The sequence below is a fragment of the Callorhinus ursinus genome, unplaced genomic scaffold, assembly GCF_003265705.2.
Source record: "Callorhinus ursinus isolate GAN/ISIS: 27379988/994484 unplaced genomic scaffold, GSC_fseal_2.0 scaffold25, whole genome shotgun sequence".
In the NCBI taxonomy this organism is placed as follows: Eukaryota; Metazoa; Chordata; class Mammalia; order Carnivora; family Otariidae; genus Callorhinus; species Callorhinus ursinus.
In genome coordinates this window covers 8,528,172-8,551,047 of record NW_027397087.1, presented here as the reverse complement: position 1 = coordinate 8,551,047, position 22,876 = coordinate 8,528,172, and the positions used below count along the sequence as shown (strand labels likewise).

General features: G+C 54.0%; 1 protein-coding gene across 2 annotated transcripts; it reads right to left on the bottom strand.

The window, feature by feature from the left end:
* Window positions 1-3,754: 3,754 nt before the first annotated feature.
* TYRO3 (TYRO3 protein tyrosine kinase) lies at window positions 3,755-22,373 on the bottom strand. Of its 2 annotated transcripts, XM_025884644.2 has the most exons (19): window positions 21,993-22,372; window positions 20,083-20,266; window positions 19,753-19,853; window positions 18,765-18,935; window positions 17,237-17,323; window positions 16,340-16,455; window positions 14,172-14,349; window positions 13,436-13,581; window positions 12,750-12,894; window positions 12,262-12,391; window positions 12,079-12,179; window positions 11,710-11,805; window positions 11,176-11,256; window positions 10,644-10,736; window positions 9,886-10,007; window positions 9,370-9,479; window positions 9,041-9,200; window positions 8,685-8,821; window positions 3,756-6,435 (listed from the first exon to the last, which is right to left on the bottom strand). In XM_025884644.2, the coding sequence occupies exons 1-19, from the start codon at window positions 22,126-22,128 to the stop codon at window positions 6,045-6,047; spliced, it is 2,685 nt and encodes an 894-aa protein (XP_025740429.1). In that variant the 5' UTR covers window positions 22,129-22,372; the 3' UTR covers window positions 3,756-6,044. The 2 variants fall into 2 exon arrangements, with proteins under 2 accessions (XP_073732935.1, XP_025740429.1); XM_073876834.1 differs by lacking the exon at window positions 17,237-17,323 and having other exon boundaries at window positions 3,755-6,435; window positions 21,993-22,373.
* Window positions 22,374-22,876: the final 503 nt, after the last annotated feature.

Here is a 22,876-nt window from a genome sequence, read left to right as displayed (position 1 = left end):
CTGTTGCAGTAGTCTGGGGAGCAGGGGAGATCTGAGGATGTTGACCGCAGGAAGAACCCATTCAAAAGAAACTGGGAGAGTGGAATCAATAGGACTTAGAAACCTGTTAATTGTGGATGGTGACTGAAAAGTCAATCCAGCCTCTCTACCACCTCTACCCTCCAACTCTGGGGCACTGGAAAGAGAGAGGAACTAGGTAAATTCCTGGGTTCTGATCCTGATTGTGCCCCTTCTTGCTGGGTGACATCATGGACAAATCACTCTGTAGAGCCTTGGGAGACCTGCATTCCTTCATTACACTGCTGGCATGCTATGCCCTATGTTGTCATTCCTTCAACCTCCAGGGAACATTGCAAAAAAAACATACGAGGGATGTGTAGGAAAAATACACCATACATCTACAGTAACATAGCGGTACTGGCACATGGAAATGGAATAAAAATCTGGAAATAAATCCCAATACATATGTGAACATAGTATATGACAAAAGAAGTACTATATATACAGAAAGATGGATTATTAAAGAATGTTCAGAAAATATAGATCATTCAATATATGATGTTTGGACAATGGGTAGCCAGCTGGAAAAAAAAATTGGATCCGTATCTCACTTCTTTTAGACAACTCAAAATGAAAACACTGAGAAATAAACTTTAGAAGCACTAGAAGAAAATGCAGGTTTCTAAAAACACTCTTGGAGTGGGGAAATCCTTTCTAAATATAACAGAAAACCCAGAAGCCACACACATAAACATTCACACACACACACATTCGAACAAGCACAACAAAAAAACATCATCTATGCCACATTTCACACAGGAATAATTTTCTTTATATAAGATGAACACTTATAAATTAGTAACAAGGGACCGACAACTTAGTAGAAAAGGATATGACAAACGGTTCATGGTAAAGAAGATCAAAATGGCTCTCGAACATGAAAAGATGCATCACTTATAATAAGAGAAATGGAAACTAAAATTACAATGAACTACCATTCTCACTTGCCAAATAGGCAAAACTCACCTCTGGAAGGCACCTTGGCAATATCAATTTAAAATGCAGATTCCTTCAGCAACTTTTCTTTTAGGAATTTTTCTATGGATACATTCCTACAAGTATGGAATGGTATGCCTAAAAAATTCATAGCCAAGTATTGGAAACAACCTAAATGTCCATTGATAAGGAACTTGTTAAATTATGACACAGCACATAGAAGAGTGGAGATGCAGATGTACAGCTAGGAAAAAATCTTCATAACATAGAGGCTCTGGAGGGTGTACTAGATTTGAATTACATCCATAAAATAGAAACAATTGTACCTACTGCACAAGGTTGTTATGAAGATTACAATTAAAATACCAAAAGCACTTAAGGGCGCCTGGGTGGCTCAGTTGGTTAAGTCTGCCTTCCACTCAGGTCATGATCCCAGGGTCCTGGGATCGAGTTCTGCTTCTCCCTCTCCCTCTGCCCCTCCTCCCCAGCTCATTCTCTCTCTCAAATAAATAAAATCTTTTAAAAAAAAATTACCAAAATCACTTGAGTATCCAGAATATATACCATTAGCTATTTACTTACACATACTGTTTTGTTTTTTTAAGATTTTTTATTTTAAAGTAATCTCTACACCCAACATGGGGCTCAAACTCACAACCCCGAGGTCAAGAGCTGCACAATGTACCGATTGAGCCAGCCAGGTGCCCCACACATAACTGTTAATAAAAAGAGCAAAGGGGCAGAACAGCTTGTACAATAACCTACCACGTGTGCAACAGAAAAATAAGTGTATAGGTTATTGAAAATTTCACAATCAATCAGTAACAGTGGTTGCCTCTGGAAAGAGAACTGAAGGGCCAGGTACAAGGAAACTTATTTTTACAGTCTACCTTCCTCCCCTCCCCGCCATCTACCTTTCTATACCTTTTAAATTTTTTACCATGGGTATTTGACGTCTATCCGAAAGATAAATTTTTTTATTTTATTTTTTAAAGTAGGCTCCACACCCAGCCTGGAGCCTAGTACAGGGCTTGAACTCATGACCCTGAGATCAAGACCAAGACCTGAGTTGAGATCAAGAGTTGGATGCTTCCCAACTGAGCCACTCAGGCACCCCAATAAATTAATTTTTTCTAAAGATTTTATTTATTTATTCGAGAGAGAGAGAATGAGAGATAGAGAGCACGAGAGGGAAGAGGGTCAGAGGGAGAAGCAGACTCCCTGCCGGCACTCCGGGATCATGACCCGAGCCAAAGGCAGTCGCTCAACCAACTGAGCCACCCAGGCGCCCTAAATTAATTTTTTTAAGTAGAAAAATATCAAGCAGACACACGAAAAGTAATTAAATTTTATAAGATGTAGAAATTAAATTATGGGGGCGCCTGGGTGGCTCAGTCGTTGAGCGTCTGCCTTCGGCTCAGGTCATGATCCCAGGGTCCTGGGATCGAGCCCCACATGGGGCTCCTTGCTCGGCGGGAAGCCTGCTTCTCCCTCTGCCACTCTCCGGTGCTTGTGTTCCTTCTCTCACTGTGTCTGTCTCTGTCAAATAAATAAATAAAATCTTAAAAAAAAAAAAAGAAATTAAATTATGCTCTAATCTTTTCCACCAGTGGGATTTTGTTAGAATGCTCATATAGTGGAGGCACTGAATGACTTTTCAAATTCATACTGCACCCTTTCAAATTACTGATGGAGCTTGCACCTCAATGTGTGGACCAGCAGCATCAGCATCACCTAAGCACTTGTTAGAATGCAGAATCTCTGGCCCCACCCTAGACCTACTGAATCCGAGTCCACATTCTACCAAGATTCTCAGGTGATTTGTTTGAGGGAGCTTGTTTGAGGTAGGAGAGGCACTGAGCTAGGCACATAATAAAAAACAAAAATATAAAACAAAACAGAAGCACTGTTCTACTCCTCTTTTTTTTGACTCCCACTTCTCAAAATTGGTATGGTTAGATGATTCTGAAAAACATATTGTGGGATCCAAGAACGCAAACACAAAATAATCAACCTATATGAGTCTATATAAACTTTATTTTTTTTTCTATGTAAACTTTAAAAAGAGCTACTTTCATCCATGATGTTGTAAGTCAGGATAGAGGTTACCTTTGGGGAGGTAGGAGGAGGCAGAGGTTGGGGCAGGGCCTAAAGGGTTGCTTCTAGAGTGCTGGTAATATTTGTCTCTCGATCTGGTTGCTGGTTATTTGGATCTGTTTGTGGAAATTCTTAAGGACTGTGCACTTCTGATTGGCATATTTTTTTGAGATGTGTTCTGTACTTCAAAAAAAGTTTTCAAAAACTCTACTATTATCACCTACCTCAAACCCCTTCACCATGGGGGAGCCAAGATGCTTGGGGAAAAAAGACTGAGCTGAGAAAATTATTTACACAGATTTAGTTACTGGTGGGTAACTACTACTTAATTACTTTGTCACACACACACACACACACACACACACACACACACACACACACACACACACACCCCCCCATAACTCCTGTACTTTTTTTAAGTAGGCTCCATGCCCAGCGTGGAGCCCAATGGAGGGCTTAAACTCACACCCCTGAGATCAAGACCTGAGCTGAGATCAAGAGTCGGATGCTTAACTGACTGAGCCACCCAGGAGCCTCCTGTACATTAAAAGGTGCCTACTGCTGACCTGCATTCACCCAAAAGATAACATGATCATGACAGAGCTGCTTCAGGGTGCTCTCTGGAATGCTGCGAGGAGGAGGAGCACAGGCTTCTGTCCTATCAGAGGATGATAATTATATTCCCATCTTGTAGGAATGCTCTCTGTATTAAATGAGATAATATATATGAAGTGCTTGGTGCAGTGCCTGGCACATAATAGGAGCCCATTAATGGCAGACAATTATTTGAGAGTAAAGCTCTTCTCAATCATTCCCAAACATAACCTCACAAGTAATCATGACCTGCAGTTAAAGCTAATCACAGCAGGAAACATTCTGAAAGCCACTTCCCTGGAAGTGAATTCAGGTCTCACGATCCACGATCCACACGACAACCAGAATCTGGAGTACCAGCACCAGGTTTTTCAGGATATTTGCTTTCAGAAGCACCCGCCCCATTCCACTGCCCTTAGCCAGCAGGGCAATACCTGTGTCCCTCCCTGTCTTCCCACACCCCGCCGCACAGAGAAGGGCCCAGTTCTCATGCCTCCTGCTACATGCTCCCACGAGCTTGCTCTCAAAGCTTCTAAACTATCAGGTGCCTGGGGGGCTCAGTCGGTTAAGCATCCTCCTTCAGCTCAGGTCATGATCTCAGGGTCCTGGGATGGAGCCCAGCATCGCATCAGGCTCCCTGCTCAGCAGGGAGTCTGCTTCTCCCTGTCTCTCTGCCTGCCACTCCCCGCTGCTTGTGCTCTTTCTGTCAAATAAATAAATAAAATCTTTAAAAATAAATAAATAAAGCTTCTAAACTAAAATGTTCAGGTGGAAATACTTAGAAGCAAACTTCATGCTCTTACTTCTAATTCTGAAGAGGCAAACCATTCTCTTTGCCTGTTTCTTCCCAGTTTCCCCTGGCTCCCAGCAATGGTATAAAGGTGAGAACAAAGTGTCCACACCCAAAGATAGAAGGAAAGTCTGATAGAGGGGTAGGAGACAGCCAAAGCTTTTCAAAACATTTACGTTTTCAAAAGGTCAAGGGCGGCTATCTCTAGGTGGTAGGAATATAGGTATTTGGCACTTTTAAAAATGATTTTCTACATTTTCCTAATTGTCTACCTGACTATGTATTATCTTTAATGTGATAACATTCTCTGGGGTCTTTTCTAATTACAAAAGCATTTTGTGCTCAGTGCAGAAAACTTGGAAGGCACAAAGGAAAACAAGTCCCTTTAACTCACATCATGTAAAGATAACAGCTGTTAACATTTTGGCATATGTCTTTCCAGATTTTTCTCTATGCAGAGATGCTTCATTTTTGCGATCTGGAAAAAAGTAAACAGTTAAGAGACAAAGCCTTGGGTCTTTAGCTCTCAATTTTATTTCCGTTTTTAAACAGCTTCTAACAGCTTGGAAATATCCCTAACAGCAGGGGCCTGCCCCATGCAATCCGGGGGCTCCCCTAGCCAGGGCTGGGGTCCAGGCTCCACGAACTCCCCCTCACCCACGCCAGCCACCAGGCCTATTTTCTGTCTGTCTCTGGAGATTCGGGACAGAAGAGGGTCTCCAGGGAGAGGGAGAACTGGGGCTAAGGGACGCTGCGTGGAAGGGCTGAGCTCAGACACAGCTGCCTTTGTTAGTCTTAGGGTACTCTGGGATTTGGTAGCATGCTCAGACAGCCTGTGGGAGGGCGTAAGAGGGCCTCCCGCGTTCCTGGGCAGGCCTACAGCACCCCTTCCTCTTGCCAGGCTGGGTGCCCTGCCTTTAGAGGCTGGGCAAGTGGCAGCCTGCCGTGATCCAGCATGCCTTGCTGTGACCTGGTCAGCTGCACTTGACTCCTGGCCTAGGTGGTCTGGGTCATCAGGAAGGGGACGAGGATTCAGACCTGAGAATGCCCCACTGTCTCCCAGCACTTGGGACCTGACTGTATCAACCCCTTACCAACTCTCACCTACAGGGGAATAATACAAGGGCATCTCTTTGTGAGGAAGAGCAAACCTGGACACTTAAAACCCCAAGCATGGGCAGGGCTGGGGCCCCCAGGGTCAGACACCTCAGTGTATGCGCTAAAGCAGCAGGAGCAGCTCAGCCAGAGGGTAGGGGCCCACAGGGCTGGATCTACCCTCCCCCAACTCCTCTCCACACCCACGGTAACCATGGAAACATAACCACCACCCCCCTCCTGCCAGCTGCCTGGGTTTAGGCAACCAGGCCTGGCCCACCTCCACCGGGCCCCGGCCTGAGCCAATGCCAGGCAGGCCAGAGTGGCCGCAGGAAGAACCGGGATTGGGCCATTTGGTCCGTCCAGGCTTCCAGCGCAGCTTGGGAGGACTGCCACAGGAGCCCCCACGCTGCACGGCCCGGGCCAGGGTCCTCGGCCAGCAGCACGGCCCCGGCCGCACTCAGCCTGCGGGCTAACAGCTACTGTGGGGCAGGAGCCCCTGCTGCTGCAGCAGCCGCCTCTGGGCCTCACTGGCGGGGCTTTCTGGCGGCTCCTCCTCCTGCCCGGGCCGCTCAGCGAGCCCCCCAGGGCTGAGGATGTACCGATAGTCACTGGGGGTGCCCCCGGTTGCCCCCACACTGCTGCCATCCCCGGCCCCGCTGCTGGCCTGCTCCCCGCCAGGCAGCTGCAGGGGGCCTCCCTCGGCGGGCCCCTCAGCTCGCTCCAGGTTGATGTACAAGGGGTCCTGGCTGGTGGACAGCACGGACAGGTGGCCCAGGATGCTCTCCAGCTCCATCCGCAGGCACGTGAAGGTCGGGCGCCGCTTGGGGTCGGCGCTCCAGCACTGGTACATGAGCTCATACCTGGGCGCAGAGGAGCGTGAGGGGAGGCAGTGAGGAACCACGAGGAGAAGCTGAGGCCCCTTAACCATACGGAACCACGATGTGGAAAACTTTAACACACCCGTATGTAGGACTATGTATCGGGCCCTCTTCTAAGTAGTTGACATTTATTATGTAATGCTCACCACAACCCTGTGAAATAAATGATCCCTATTTTACCACTGTGGAAACTGAGGCCCAGAGAGGTTAAGAACCTTGCCCAAGGTCACACAGGTAGAAAGTGATGGAGCTGGCTGAGAGTCCAACCTAGGCTCTGCTGGGAGGGGGCACTAGGCGTGCTTTTGCCTTGCAGAACACAGCGGGAGTCAGTGTTATTTTAATGGCAAGGATTTGAACAGCCACCCTTTGTCCCAAATCCTCACCCACACAGGCGGACTTAAATCTTCATTGTTCATGGACACCTTTGAATCTAGAAAAGCTTCCAGCCCTCCCCCCCACCCACCCCACCCACCCCACCCACCCCACCCCTACCCCCAGGAAGGAACACTTTTTACATACACTATCAGGAACCTTACAGATTCCCTGAGGTCTTATTCCTGTTCCCAGGGAATGCCTCAGGCTTAAGTTAAAAAAAAAAAAAAAAAAAAAAAAGAACTAAGGGAAGGGGGTTGAGACCAGATGCAGTCAGAGCAAATGCCTGACTCTCTTGTGCCCACAACAGAAGCCCCAAACACTGCCCCACACACTGGCCCTCCTGACAGGGGCCCCCAATGATGGGAGGAATGGTGCCAGACATCGAAGAGGGCATGGAAATGGCCCAGGGCCATGGTTATGTGGCCAGGCTGGGCTACATTGTCAAGGCTGTGCTAGGAGCCAACTGGCGCCTGTCCACCAGGCTGGCTGGTAGGAGGCCAGCGCCCACCCCATTGACAACACTAGCTCCGGCCTGGGAGGAAGCTAAGCCGGAGCCTGATCCCCGATGCCCAGCAGAACCTCTGCAGCTCCAGATGCCCAGGCAGGCTACAGCCACAGGGAGACCTGAGCTCCTGCCCCTGCCATGCCCTGAGCTGTGCAGATGAGCAGGAGGGGTAGGGCCTGGCTCGCACCCTCAGATTTCCCTCTCACCCACAGTCAAGGATCAGGGCACTCCAAACCAACTGCCCTGGAGAAAAAGGACCCCACCATTCAGGCCAGGCGTTCCTCTGCCTGTCCCTGATCTTGGACCTCTGGTCCAACCCCACAGCAAGAGGTAGGGAGTAGATTCCTTCCCTGGATCACTGTGGACGCCCTCCCCCTGGTACCAGTGAAAAGGTCCTCCAGGGCCCCAGGGCAACTGGCTTGCACAGGGTGGGAAATACAACACTAGAACGGACAAATTACATTTGGCGTCACAGTTAAGAGGCACCTAGTCTAAAATCACAGGTATCTAGGTTCACATCCCAACTCATCTACTTAATAGCTGTGTGACCTTGGCCATGTTACTTAGCCTCTTTAATCTTAGTTTTTCATCTACAAAATAGGGTAATGATAGTCTTTTCCTTATGGGATTAGAAGGGGATTACCTGAAAGAATGCCTGTAAAGTACCCAGCTAATGCTAGTAACCCTGTCTTCCAGTCACGAGGGGTTCACAACACTCCCCTGTGCAGTGGGTGTATCCCCACCCTACCCCACTCCCAAAGGTTCCAGGCTTTCAGAAAGGAAAGAAGGCAGTTCTTCTCCCCAGGATCCTAGGTCTCTCCACTCCCTTAAGAGGAGGCCAACCTCCCGCCACCCCATCCCCCACGCCCCCTCCTTGTCTAGCAAGGAATGTGATAGAGCGGCAGTTTTCTCTTGCCCTGGTGCAGCCCTCTCTGAGGGGAAGGGAGGGCTCAGCCTGGGAGGTTTTCTTAGACTAGCTGGGGACTGAGAAGGAGTGGGGGGTGGGTGGGGAGAAGGTGACAGAATCGTGCGCTGTTGCTCAACTCTGTACCTTCTGCCCTCATGGTTCCTGGTTCTTCCTGGAAACTGGAGAAAATAAGAGTGTAAAAAAGGGTGGAACAAAAAATACAGGATGGGAGAGCGGGAGAGAGAGTAACAGGAGGTGGCAGATGAAGAGGCAGCTTGGAGTGGAGGTTGGTCTTCCCTCTGGGGACAAGGACATTTCCACCAAAAAACCGAAAGGTCCAGTTGAGGTTCCGAGCTCCCATTGGACCAGCAGCTGTCGTGGAAGGCAGCACCTGAAACCCCAAATTCCTCCTTCCTCCCCAGATCCCCTTCCCAGGGCACTCACACGTCCTCTGTACACTCCGGAGGCTGTTTCAGGCGGTTCCCGCCGATGAGGTAGTTGTAAATCTCAGCATTCTCAATGCCAGCATACGGCGTCTGCCCACGAGTCATGATCTCCCACATGGTCACCCCGAAGGCCCACTGGGACGGAAGCAAGGTTGGAGGGGAGATGTCACTAGGTTTCCTGAGCTGGGCAGAATCCTAAGGCAAGCACATCTTAGGGCTCAGGCGCCTCATAAGGGAGCAGCCAAAGCCCAAAGAAGAGACCCGGCTAGGTCCTTGAGGACTCTAAAGGGCCACCCACACCCTAGGCCACGCTGCTTGCGTTCCCACCGAGACTCACTGTGCCACCCTGCTCACCACGTCACTGTGCACAGTATACAGGTTGTCGGCCAGGCTCTCCAGGGCCAGCCACTTGACAGGCAATTTGGAGGCACAGCCCTGGCGATAGTAGTCCCCGCTATAGATCTTCCGGGAGAGCCCAAAGTCAGCTACGCACACTGTCATGTCTTCCGCCAGCCTGTGAGGGGTGTTGGAGGATGCAGTCAGCCTTACGGAAACCAGGGCATCTTTGCTCCCCAGCTGTCCCCACGCACCCAGGTGAGAGCTGACCATTAGCTAGTCCTCCTGTCATAGGCTGCTCTGTTCCCCACCCACCCCACGCCCCGAGCCCTCTAGAATTCACATACATGCAATTCCGAGCAGCCAGGTCTCGGTGGATAAAGTTCCGGGAGCTCAGGTACTCCATGCCACAGGCGATGTCCACCATGAACCGGACCAGGGTCTGCAGGGGCAGGTTCTGGTGGGCAGACAGGGCAAGCTCAGGCTGGATCTGCCCACCCAGCCAGGGCAGGATGAAGGGGGTTCCCTGGCCAGGAAGCCTAGACTGTCCTTGGAATTACAGGAGGGCGTTTGGAGCGGCTTCCCAAGACAAAGAAGCTTTGGCAGATCTGAGAGAGCATCCAAGAGTCAAGACACTCCCAGTGTGGAGCTCCAGGGGTCTCTTCTCCCAGAAGCGGGCCCTTGCCCTGCCTAAAATTCCCAGCAGGACTTTGCGAGGGAGAAGGAAGCCTTCTAACATAAAAAGGGTCAAAGCCAGCCTGCCTCTTCCCAACCAGCTTAATCGGCCCTGCCCACCAAGCCAAACTCAATCCAAGGGTCTTTGTCCCTTTCCAAATCCTGGCCATTCCACCTCAGGCACTCACAAAGGGATTCTCCCCAATCCGGGAGGCGAGTAGGAAGGCGTGCAGGTCCCCGTGCTTCATGAAGGGCAAGATGACCATGGGGATGGGGAGACGGCCTTTGGCCCTGCTGCGGAGGCTCACTCCTGGGGACAAGGGAGAGTCAGGAGCAGGGCACATACCAGTCAAGAGATGGCTTAGGTGTCTGCACGAGTCCGCCACCTGCTAGGTCCTATCTCTAGCCCTCGCTCTGCTACCTCCCTCCCTGTAAGTCCACACTGGCCTACCTACTGGCGACTACCTAAGATCTGGCTGCCCCCAGATCTCTGGAGCATTTACTTGTCCCCTCCTTCTCCTCTGTTCACAGGAGCAGTCTTTTTTTTTTTTTTTTTAAAGATTTTATTTATTTATTTGAGAGAGAGAATGAGAGAGAGAGAGAGCACATGAGAGGAGGGAGGGTCAGAGGGAGAAGCAGACTCCCTGCCGAGCAGGGAGCCCGATGCGGGACTCGATCCCGGGACTCCAGGATCATGACCTGAGCCGAAGGCAGTCGCTTAACCAACCGAGCCACCCAGGCGCCCACAGGAGCAGTCTTCCAAGTGCGGACCTTTGGTACAGGGCCTGCACGATAAACTCCTTATCTGGAGTTGGATCAGATTTCAGCCAGGACCTTCCTTGCTATTTTGCTATCTGCTTCCTCACCAGCTAAGTCCAAACTTCTCTCCTACAGGCTGCCCTCCCAGCCCTATTGTATATCTGCCTCCCCCCGAGAAGGAGCTCACCAACAAGCTTGGCCACGTGTGGGTGGTCAAATTCCTTCATGCAAGCCGCTTCCCTGAGGAACTCTTCAATGTCGCTTGAAGCAATGATGTCAGCTAGAAGAAGATGGGAGGGAGGGAATAAGGGAGATGTGCCCCCAATTCTGGCCAAGACTCCCAGGCCTTGTCCTTCCTGGGCTTCCCAGAGGGCTCAGGAAACAGTCTGGCCATTAGCAGAAGAAACTCCCATGGAGTGGGGCTCTCCAACCATTTTTCCACTTGCTAACAGTCTTCCCTTTGGTTTGGATAGCCCAGACGCTCAGGCAACCAGCTTTAATCACCCTGAATGAGCCCAGAGGGCAGTCACTGCTGACGACAGAAAGCGAAGGGCGCAAACGTGTGTTGGTTTATGCTTTTGAATTATTCACGTGGCACAGGCGGCATCCTAGTTAGTGCTGACTAACTCTTCTTGGAAAGTCTAGGGGTGCAGCAGAGCCTACTTCCGGCTCAGTCACCCCTTCCACTCCCCACTCTAGGTCTACTGTTCTCCACTCACCTTTCAGCATCTTGACGGCCACTTTCACAAAGGAGCCATCCTCCTGCTTCAGCTGGGCCTCCCGCACTGAACCAAACTCTCCTAGGAACCGACCCAAATGATGGTGAGGCCGCTTGCCCTACCACCCCCCGCCCCTTTTCTTCAAGGTGACCCTCCCCAGGGACACAAATCACTAGACTTCGGGGCCACTGCAGGAGGCTCCCTTGTCCACAGCCGAAGGAAGTATGCTGGGAGTGCTCCTCTGCCCTCCTTATCCCCAGCCACCGTTCCCCCAAACATCCCCGACTCAGCATATCGTGTTCACAGGAGCTGCCCCAAACCCACACCCCCAAAGTGCTGGGGTACACCGAGTCATCTGTCAGGACTCAAGACCTTTAGAGCTTCCGAATGGCTGTCCTTGGTGGGCCTGGGGACTTTGGTGGGCTGGGCCTCCCACCAAGGTACTCAGCATATCGTGTTCACAGGAGCTGCCCCAAACCCACACCCCCAAACCACAAACTCCACCCTGGCTAGTCTCCATGCAGCCCCACACACCTTTGCCCAACATCCGGCCCAGGGTGAACTGCTGCTCAGGGATGAGCACATCCTCCAGTTTGTCCTTGAGTTCATCGCTGATACCCAAGCTGTCCACTGTGGGGAGAAGGGTGGTGAGACAGAAGAGGGGCCTCTCTGGCTCCTGACACACACCCCAGGCTCAGCCCTCAGAAGAGGCATGAGCTTACTTTAGCTCTCCCACGGCTAGGATGGAAACCTCCACAAGGGTAGGTCTATGTGTCTTTTCCACTGCTGTGTGCTCAGGACTCATCAGTGTTCAGACACACTGGCCAAATTAATGAGCTAACAAAAAGAATATGGATAGGGGCGCGAAGAGAGTCCATTCTTCCTATGATTCCCCACACTCACGTGTGGCCTCAATACGCTCAGGCCGCTCCCGATTGAAGGACCGGGCTGCCCGGAAGTGAACGGCTGGCTCCCCCCGGGCCATGACACTGTCAAAGGCTTGCCTAAGGGGAAATCCAGGACTTGGAGTCAGCCCCAAGATCTCTGGTCACCGCCCGCCTCTCCCTCCTCGGCGCCCCCCCTTACCCGAACCGTGTCTCCTTCCGCCTCTTCCGAAGCAGGATGAGGGCCAAGGCCGCGGCCGTCACCAAGGCTGTCAGCACACCCAGGACCACAGGCACCCAGGATGTGCGGCTGTGGGGATGGCCCTGCTGGCCTATGGGAGACAGGGGCAGTGGCATGAGTGAGGCTGACATCAAGGAATCCCTTTAGAACTTTCCATTGATGACCATCTGGCCTGGACAAGAGGTTCTCTTAAGTCAATAAAGATCCCGAGGAGAAAGAAACTCCAAAGGAAGCCCCAAGAGTTCCGACCCTGTCAGTGACAGGCCCTGGCTGTTGGAACCTACGATGAGACCGGGGATTTCTATGCTAGTTCTGGGGCAGGGGGAGAATGACATATCGTTCAAATACCAACCCTGGCCTCAACTGCTGAGTCTTTGGGTCTATTAGAAGCAAAGGTGCTACCAAGCTCCTTCCACCGATCTAGGTTGCCCTTCCCCTACAGGCCTTACCTGCATGGTCATGAGAAGAGACCACCAGTGGCTGACTCCAGGGCCCACAGCCAACTGCATTGGAGATGCATACACGCACAGTCAGGTCCTTCTGCGGATCCCAGCCTGTCAAGTTGGCCCTGGTCCCCTCCACTGTCAGCTCACCCTGCAGCCAGGAAAAACCCCCATCCCACGTTTGAGGCTGAGGAAAAGGCCTCCAGCTGGGGCCTGAATGCAGAAAAAGGTCGGGCTAGGAACCCAGGAGGTAAGGGACACCGTGGGTTCAGGGACCTCAGGAACACAACCTGCTGGGAGTCATCACATTCCTTCTCCAGGCCACAGAGGCCTCCCCTGAACACAAACAAGGCTCAGTCCCGGCAGGCAGCGGTGGGGGATGGGAAGAAACCAGGCTGAGGATAAGACAGCCTCATCCGTGCCCTCCCCCAGTCTGTTCAGGAATGTGCTTCCTGCTTTACAAGCAGCCATCGGATACAATCCTAACAGGAGACAATCCAACAAGGAGGGAAGCCTGCAGGGGAAGGTGGGGAAAAGTGGACTCCCTGGGGTGGTGGGAGGCCCAGCCCACCAAAGTCCCCAGGCCCACCAAGGACAGCCATTCGGAAGCTCTAAAGGTCTTGAGTCCTGACAGATGACTCGGTGTACCTGGAGAGCAGAGGCTTGTCTCCCCTTACCTGGGTGCCCCTTACCTGCGTTCCATTGTCCTGAACCCAGGACAATTTATAGGGTCCCAGGGGGCCTTCCAAAGGGCCCCCGGGGATCACTTCTTCCCACTCCAGGATGAGGCCTGAGTCTGTGCGGATGGCATGGAGGTTCTGGGGAGCGCTGGCTGGGGCTGTACCCAAAGAGAGAAGGCCGCTAAGAGCCCTGCCCTACCCACTATCACCATCCCGTGCTAGCCTTTGGAACCAATGGCAGGACCCACAGCACCCTGCTAGGTACAGTGCTGCTCTCGGCTACCGCCTCAGCAGCATCCTTCACCACTACCCCCTCATAGCCCCACCAGCATCTCTGCTATGGATAGGAGAACTCCAAGCAAGTTCCTGCCATAGGATCTCTGCACTTGCTATGCCCGCTTCTGCAGTGACTTCCCCTCCCCCAAGTGTGGTTGTTCCTTATCATTCAAACCTCAATCTCTTTATGGGGGTATGCCTGGACGACCCTGAGGGCACTCTTCCTCACCAAACGATCTGATCTTTTCTGATTTGCATGCCTGCTCCACCCCCTAGAACTAAAGCTGCATGGGAAGGGGTCGGATTTATCTAATTCATAGGTACGCAGCAGACACTCCGTGTTTGCTGAATGAGGCAGGAACCCCCCTTTCAGGTAACCTCTCTCTCAAGCAACTTCATTCAGGACTGAAGCCAACATCGCCTGTTCCCCACGCAGGCCCTGCCTAGCCACTCTGCTCTGCAAGCCCCTTACCTAGGCCCTTTGTCCGAAAGGGCACCCAGTCGGCATATGGAGAAGGCCCCAAGGCGTTGGCACAGCGCACCCTGAGGCTGTAGTTGGTGGCAGGTGCCAGGTCCCGGAGCAGGCAGGTAAAAGGCGGCACGGGGACCACGACAGCCAGGACCTCCCAGCCTCCTGGAGCCTGTGTCACCTACAGAAAAGCAGCAAAGTAGTGATGGAGAGGAGGGAGGCCGAAGATGCAATAGGCATGGGCAGGAGCAGGGGACAGAGAAGGTGGGGGGAGATCTTGAGTTAATGCCTCCTCTAAGCCTATCAGCAAACACTTGCAACCCACTCCCTCCCACCTGCCCCCACTCTAATAACACCAAGTTCCATGCCTCCATGCCTTTGCAAATGCTGTTCCTTTGCTTGGAATGACCTGCTCTTCCTAGCGAAGTCCAACTCATCTTTTTTTTTTTTTTTTTTTTAAGGATTTTATTTATTTGTTTGAGAGAGAGGGGAGGTCAGAGGGAGAAGCAGACCCCCTGCCGAGCAGGGAGCCCGATGCAGGACTCGATCCCATGACTCCAGGATCATGACCTGAGCCGAAGGCAGTGGCTTAACCAACTGAGCTACCCAGGTGCCCCTCCAACTCATCTTTTAAGACTCGGTGCAAATACCACGTTTTCTGTCAAAGACTTTCCCAACTACTCTAGAAAACTCATACCCTTTTGTGCTTGGTACATAACTCGGTTAGAAGGGTTACCGTTTATTATAGCTACACGCCAGTGCAAACTCTAGTTTCTCAAGGGCAGAGTAACTGGGAGCCTAGGAGCATGGTGAACCAGGCCTTCACCTTACATTTTGGCTAAATGGCTAAATATTTACATGTTATAAATCAGCTAACAAATTATTGGAACAAAATATTTCCTATGATGGTATACGAACAAATAAAGCTTCAAAACAATCTGGAAGGTCAAGTTTGCATTTATAATCCTCTCATCCCTAGGATTCCCAAGCCAGAATGTGGTGGCACAAGAAGAGCTAGCCTGTGGGGTGCCTGGGGAGCTCAGTCGGTTGAGCAACTGCCTTCGGCTCGGGTCATGGCCCCAGGGTCCTGGGATCGGGCCCCGCATCGGGCTCCCTGCTCCGCAGGAAGGCTGCTTCTCCCTCTCCCACTCCCCCTGCTTGGGTCCCCTCTCTCGCTGTCTCTCTCCCTCTCTGTCGATTAAATAAATAAATAAAATCTTAAAAAAAAAAAAAAAAAGAGCTAGCCTGTGAGCCAAGGGTCTGTACCAGGAGGAACATCGCTGTACCGGGAGGAACAACTGCGCGGGTGTGGACAATGCTACCTGCATACCGATTCCCCACAATGGCTGCCCTTTGGACTTGAGGTGCACAAACCATGCCCTCCCAAGGAGGGACCAGGGAAGAGGCCCACACAGGTCCCAGAAGCAGACTGGGGGCCATAAGGGTGGAGGTCCTGAGTATCTAAGATGGTGTGGCGTGGCAGTTGGGGGAGGGGCGTGGCAGTTGGGGGAGGGGAGGGGATGTCCTCAATGATCTAGATGGGCATATCCCCTTGTCTCTACAGACTCCTTGCCCAGGGGCAAGGGGTGCAGCCAAAGGAGGGCCAGAGTGGGGTCCTCTAAATGGTAGAGCCCAGAGCAGGGGCCTCTCCTGCCTGGGGGAACTGCCTAGAACAGTTTCAAAGGTGCTCATTAAAAACTTGGGAGTAAACAGATGAAAATAAACAAGGCTGCATTGCCTCTTGTTTTTGATATCACCTCATCCACGTTTTCCACTCTCTGGGGCTTAGAACCCCTTCCAGTCCCCTTGTTCTCTTTGGCATGAGTCAGGGGATGGGACATGAGGGTACAGGCATCAGCTAAATCAAAGGTTTGGGGTTTTGCCGACAGAAGAAAAACTCCTCCAGGCATCCCACATCTGCTCCAGTGATCTGCTTTCCAGCCTGAAGAATGTACAGGTTTGAGCCAATTTGCCAAGTCACTTGGTGGCCAGAGCACTCATGGTAAGGGGCGGGCTGGGCTGTTCCTGGAAAGGAAGCAACACCCGGAGAGAGCTGGAGACCAAGCCCCACGGACAAGTGTAGGTAAATGTGATACCACTGCGAACAAAGCGCCACCGAGGCAGCCACAGAACGAACATGGCCAGGAGAGCCATGTCCTCCCTCTCCTTACCTGGACCGTACAGGACTGGAGCAGGGCCCGGCCATCGGCCCCTGGCGTCCAGGCCACACTAGCATTGCTGCTGGAGAGCTTTGTCACTGTAATGTTAAAGGGGGCTGCAGGCAGTGCTGTGGACAAGGAGTGAGTCAGTGCCCTAGACTTGAGTGCCCAGGAAGGAGTCAAGCCTCGAGTCCCTCCCTAAGGCCTGGGGTCCCCCCCAACCTGACGATGGCTACCCAGCACTCCCAGCACCACAGTCATATACAAGCCCAGAAGCCAGCAGGGGAGAGCTGCTCATACCAGGGAGAGTGTTATCAGCTGGCTGCGGGGAGAGGTCGCCTCTCTCTGAATCAGGGGCCCTATATCTGGCCAAGGAATAGGATAAGAATGGGTGTGGCAGGGGAGGGGGGACGACAGTACCCTGGCCTTGGGAGAGACAACTTAGAGGCAGCCACAACCCATTCCCCCCCCCCCCCCCCCCCGGTTCTCTCCCTCCCATCTTCCCTCCCTTGGTGCACACCAGCCCTTTGGATCTCCGCTATCATCCTGCTAGGCTGTTTTCCCCAGCCCCATTCCCTCCACAGGGACTGGCAGAAGCAAGGCTGGGCATGAGCCCTGACCATCTCCTGCTGGCTCCCTCTCTCCCTCCCTCTCTCCCGAGGACTCTGCATCATCGTGATGGGAAATCTGCTGTGACGTCAGGTTTCTATTCTCATCTCAGCCATGGCAGGGTCTCAGGTGCTCTCACTAGGGATGGAGCTCTGCCAATTAACCCTTCATCCCCCAGGTCCCAGGAGGGCCTCGGGAAGCCGGAACACCAAATGACCGTAACTTCACACGGCTGCTGGGCGGCTGGCTGCAAACGCCCCTGCCTCACTCACCCTCCCTCCCTCCCGCCAGTCCTCCTACCTTGAAGGCGAACAGTGGCTGGGCGAGAAGAGGCCAGGCCTTTAAGGTTGTGAGCTTCACAGGAGAACACGGTGCTCTGGGTCACCCCTGACGCCAGAAAACCTCAAGTCAGCGCCCCCCAAGCAGCAACTCCCATTCAGCCTGGGACTGGGGAAGGGGGTTTGTGCAGGCTCTGGATCTGAATATCCAGAAGTCCCTCCAGCCAGAGGAAGGGGCTAAACAGGTTGGAACAACCAGGCACTTTGGAGTCTAACGAGCCTGGCTATAAACCCCAGGGCTGGGGCTCTGTCTTCTCATCTCTTGAATTGGGAGGATTGTGCGAACCCACATAAAGCGCGTGGCACACAGTAAGCACCTGAGAAAGGTCATACTACACCCCTGCCTCAATCCCACCTCCCGCAGACAGCACAAAGCTGACTCCCTTCTCTGTTCACTCCTCTACTGTACAGTCCAGAGCCCTTCTGTTTGCTTACGCCCGCATCATTGATTTGCAGATTCTTTGCCCTGCAATAGTTCTCAGCATCTTATGCATGTGTCTTGTCTCCCCAATTACACTAATTCCTTGGGGGCTGGACTGACGGATTCTGTATCTTTTGTATTCCCTCGATCCCCCATGGTGCCTAGCAGTGTGGTGTGTGGAGTAGGAGTTCAGTGAGTGCTTATTATCAGGCTGGCTGCCGGAGGGTCCCAACCACGCACATCTGGAGAGAACTGAACTTCCCTCTCATCGGCTCCAACCCAGCACCTCCCGAACAGGTCTGGCAGCCCACCTGTTCTCAAGATTCATATTGCTAGGGGGCATGGCACATCAGAACCTATCCCTCCCACCGTCCAGTATGTGAGACCAAGCTCAGACTCCCAACTCCTTTGGTCAGTTCAAGCCTCAACCAGGAACATGAGCTTTATTTCACAGAGAAGGGAGCTTCACAAGCTTCGTTATGTGCCTGAGGATCTTGGGGTCCAGGGGGGTGTACAGGCATTGCTGCTTTGGGTCTAGCTGTGTGTAGGTATGGATAAATACAGTTGTTTGAGAAAATGTCTAGAAATTTCTGGAAAGGGTCATTAGGAGAGGAGGCTCCTGTTTCTTTGTGCTGCACTCCCCCTTTCCTTCTCCCTGCCATTCCCTACTCTGCAGCCCTAGAGTCTTGTCTTCTAGGCAAGCCTGCCAGACACTCCTCCTACCTCTGCGTGGGCTGGTTCCCCGCTCCTTCCCTCGGGAGGGGTGGGGGAAACGGGTGGCCCTGGTTTCACACGACTCATCTCCCAGGGCCAGCTGTGCATAGCCTGGACAACCGTGAAGGACGGAAAGAGGCTCCAGAGGCCTCAAGCACGCCCAGCAGGATCACTGATCAGCTCCCCTGGCCAGCCTTGCACACCTGACTAATGAGCTTAGTAACGGTGCAGCTCACGTACCCAGGCACCGGGGTGTGCTTTGGACACTCACAAGAGCAGACTTGGTGATTTGCACAGATTTGCACGCTGCCAGCCTCACCAACCCTACTCAAAGCCCCCTCCTGAGGCTGCTCACCTGTTACATTTAAAACAGAGGGAGAGGGAGCGGGCCCCCCCACCTTTGTGCCTCCTCTCCACCACACAATAGTAACAGGTTCAGGAGGGCCCACAGCCTCACAAGACAGTTGGAAAGGGGCATTGGGTGGTACTGCCAGATCTTTCGGCTCCACAGTGAAGAATGGCACACCTGGGGAGAAAGGGGGGTGGAGGGATGAGCCTTCCCACTTCTCAGTTTCCAACTACCCAAACCACAAATTTGCTACCATTTGCAGCCCTTTATAAGGAAGGTCCTGCAGGCCCCTTACGACTGGGTCAAATTGCAGAACAGGCGTCTAGCTTGAGGGGGGAAGCTTCCCTTCTTTGGGCACCTTAGGAATATCCTTTATGCTGTCCCCTTGGGCATGGTAGATTCTCACTTCCCAGACCTGCTCTGATGGCCTTGCCAGAGCAGGGGAGGAGGCAGAGGGTGGGGAGCTGGGGGAGGGTCAGAAAGGGAGGAGGAGTAGGCGGAAGCTTTAGCAGAGTTCTGCTGGCAGGCCCCAGATCCCGTTCAGGGCCCTTTGTTACTTTCTTAGTCACTTTGTTTTCCTGGGCTGAACAGCTCTGAGCTCCCGCAGCTGCGGATCCTTCCTCCCCTCCCCCAGCCCTCCCCCTCCTGGCCTGGCCACTTGGCAGAAAGGGTCCAGCCCCAGATGGGTGCTTAGGCTTGCTGCTCAGACAACTGAAACTGACTGCACCCCATAGATTGGAGATCCTTATCACCCCCTTGGCTGTGAAATACCCAGACTCCAAAGGGTAGGGTCTTCCGGTGTCTGGGGTAGGGTAGGCCTGGAGCCTGGAGCAATCAGGCCCTCAGAGGGCAATGAGGCAAATCAGCTTCCACTGAGCTTTCTTCTGCAGAGGTGTGGTCACTAGCAGACAGCACCTGCTCCAGGTCAACATGCCCACTTGTGAGACACGAGTCTCAAACAACTAGACATGTCGAGGCGGGAAAATCCCCTCACCTTCTACTGTGAGCCACACTGGCTGGGAGGTCTCCATTTCACCCCCATCCTCCACCTGGCACCAGTACCGGCCTGCATCAGAGCGCTCCACTGACTTCAGGCTGTGGAAACAGGACACCAGGCTCACCTCCCAGGGTCAAGGGGGTGCGCAGCTATGCTGGGCAGACTCAGTGGGTTCAGCCTGCCCCCACTTCTGGAAGTTTCCACAGGTTGTTGAATAAAAAAAACCCAGACGTCTGGGCATCAGCATTGCCCCCAGCTCCCAAGCCCAGGGAAAAAGTACAACCTGCCCCCAGGCTGACATGCACACTCTCCCCCACGGTCCTGCACCTGAGGAAGCCAATCCAGTGCTGCTCACTGACTGGGATGTACACCTGATCCACACTCTGGACCACAGCCCCGTCCTTCACCCACTGTATCTCGGGCTCCTCCATTCCCTCCACACTGCAGTTGAGCTTCACGGGCTGCCCCTGAGACACGGTCAGCTTCACCGGGGCTCCCATGAGCTTCAGGCCTGAGAGGTGAGAAGGAGAAGGTGTCAGCCCACTTGACAGGGACCCTGTCCCTGGAAATATCCCCCATCCTCTTCCAGAACCTAGGTTCTGGGTCAGAGGGCTCATCCTCAGCTAATGGTCAAGAAAGCAGAGGTTGGACAGTGTGGGAGGGAAGGTGGCCTGGGCCTTGGCTGGGGGAAGGAAAATGACAAGCTCTCCAGCCACCATGTCTGCCACTGCCAAGTTCCCCCCAGCTCCAAGGAAGTGACCTCTTCCCCGTACCTCCCGACTGGGCCATGTTAAGTTCAAGCCCAACCACCAAAAGGAAGGCAAGCCAGGCTAAAAAGGTGGGGCCCTCTCATACACCTGGGGCAGGTACTGCTGCACCCCTGTAGTTCAACAGGCGGCCAGCTCTCTGCCTGCCCGAGGTGTCTGGCCAGACTTCACACTGCTGCTGGCACACCCCTGCACCCCACCCCGGCAAATGAAAGGAGGCTGAGGAAGAGAAGGAGGGGGTGCTCCCCTGAAGTGGAGAACATATGGCTGCAGAACCACGTCAGATCAAACACATGGCAGCCTTCCTGGCAGCCACCGGCTCTATTAATACCTGAATGTGTGCAGGGGCGGGTGCTAGGGAGGTAGGAGGTAGAAGGGAGGGGAGGGGCCCTGAAAAGGGAGCCCAAGACCCCTGAGCTACTGTTACACCAACAGGAGCCACCTTGCGTAATGCTACCCTCTGCGCGTGTGCGCGTGCGCGCGCACGCACACGCACACGCGCACACACACACACACACACACACTCCCAGTCTCCTGGCGTGTTTTTAAGCAGAGGAGCAGGTGAACTACCACAGAGCTGAATCCAGTCCTGCTTCTTCCTGCCTTTGCTGTGCAACCCTAGGCAAATTCCTGGACTCTCTGATCCTGAGATACACACCTTTCACCTTGTAAATACTTGTCAGCTTGTCACTCTTTGCCTTCCCTTCCCTGAGAATCTCCTATGGCAGGGAGTGCGGTCTCAGACAAGGTGCCAGCTCTGAGGCTGCTGCTTTATAGCCTGTGACACAGGACCGGTCACAGGGCAGGGAGGGATGACCTCACACCCCATACACACCCAACAGTCCCAGAGGGACCTGGGAACTTGGAGAGGAGCCCTCCTATAACCGGCCAATGTCTCCGAAGGCTAGCCTCCACGAAGATCAGCAACCTCACTCCAGCCCATCCTCGCCAGCATTCCCCGTTTCAGGAAGCTCTGAGTGGGTAACAGGAACTAGAGTATGTCCAGATGTTTTCCGTGACTGGGCACCCTCACAGCCCCTGTACCTAAATGGTGTAGGTATGCCTCTTGGGTGCTGAGTCCAGCCCCTGAGACGGGGCTCTCGTGTGCAGGATGGGCAGAATGGGGTCCCCAGGACTGGGAGGGGAGAGCAAACAACTAGACACGTCGAGGCGGGAAAATCCCCTCTGACCGCTCGGCCCACAGCCCCACTCCCTTCCCTTCCACCCCGCCAGAAGAGCCCCGGACGCGAGAAAGTTGGGGGTGGGGCCCCGGCCCGAGAACCTGCAGCGGACGCTGCGCTGCGCCCCCCTCCCCCAGCCCCCAAGCCTCGGCCTTCCAGCTTGGGTCCCCCCACCCAAGTCTCCGGCCCGCCCAGGCCGGGGCTCGCTCCGCTGCGGTCCCTGGGCGCCCACCCGGCCGCGCCCCTCCGCAGCGCCCCCGCGTTCCGCCGCCTCCCGACCAACCCCTACCTGCGGCCGCGGGCTCCGCCAGCAGCAGAGCGGCCAGACCCGCCAGCAGCAGCGGCAGCGGCAGCGGCGGCGGCGGCGGCGGCGGCGGCGGCGGCGGCGGGAGCCCCGGCCGCCCCATGCTCCGCCTCAGCGCCATCGGCCGCGACGCCGCACCATGCCGGGCCCGGCCCGCGAGCGACAAGGGAGGAGGGAGGAGGGACGGAGGAGGAGGGACGAGAGAGGACGGCCGCGGGAGGGGAGGGGGCCGTCCCGGGGGGCGGTGCTGGGGCCCGCGCCTCCGAGATCCGCGCCCGCTGCGAGTCGCCGCGGCCGCCGTCAGCAGCGCGGGGTCCCCGGGGCCGCTGATGGGCCACCGCGCTCCTTCCACAGCCGTCGCCGCCGTCGCCGCCGCCGCCGCCGCTGATTCATGTTCTTCTGCGAGCCGCCGCCTCCTCCCCAGCCCGCCCGCCCTCAAGCCTGAGCTCGTACCGCCCCCCCGCGGAGCCTCGGGCGGCTCCCTCGGAGCGCCTACCCGGCCGCCGCCTGTCCGGCCGGCCCCCAGCCCCCGGCCTCCCCAACCGCCGCGGCACCCCGGTGCCCGGGTGGCGCACTCAGCCACGCCCCTCCTTTCCCTAAACACTTTCCCGCATCCTTTCAGACCCAGCACTCCAGCTCCTGCTGTCAAACCTCGCTAGAGCCTCTATCGCACCCCAACTTTTGTCCAGGCTCTGATGCCAGAGTCCCGTCCCCCGTCTCAGGACATAAAGCGTCTCAGTCCCCTAAATTCCCAACCGTCAGGGCCCCCGAAATCGTGACTCAAGGCTCCCCCCTCAGGACCTACTAACACCCCTTCCTGCCTTTTTCTTGAGCCTTTCACCCAAATTTCCCATATTCGTGCCCCATTT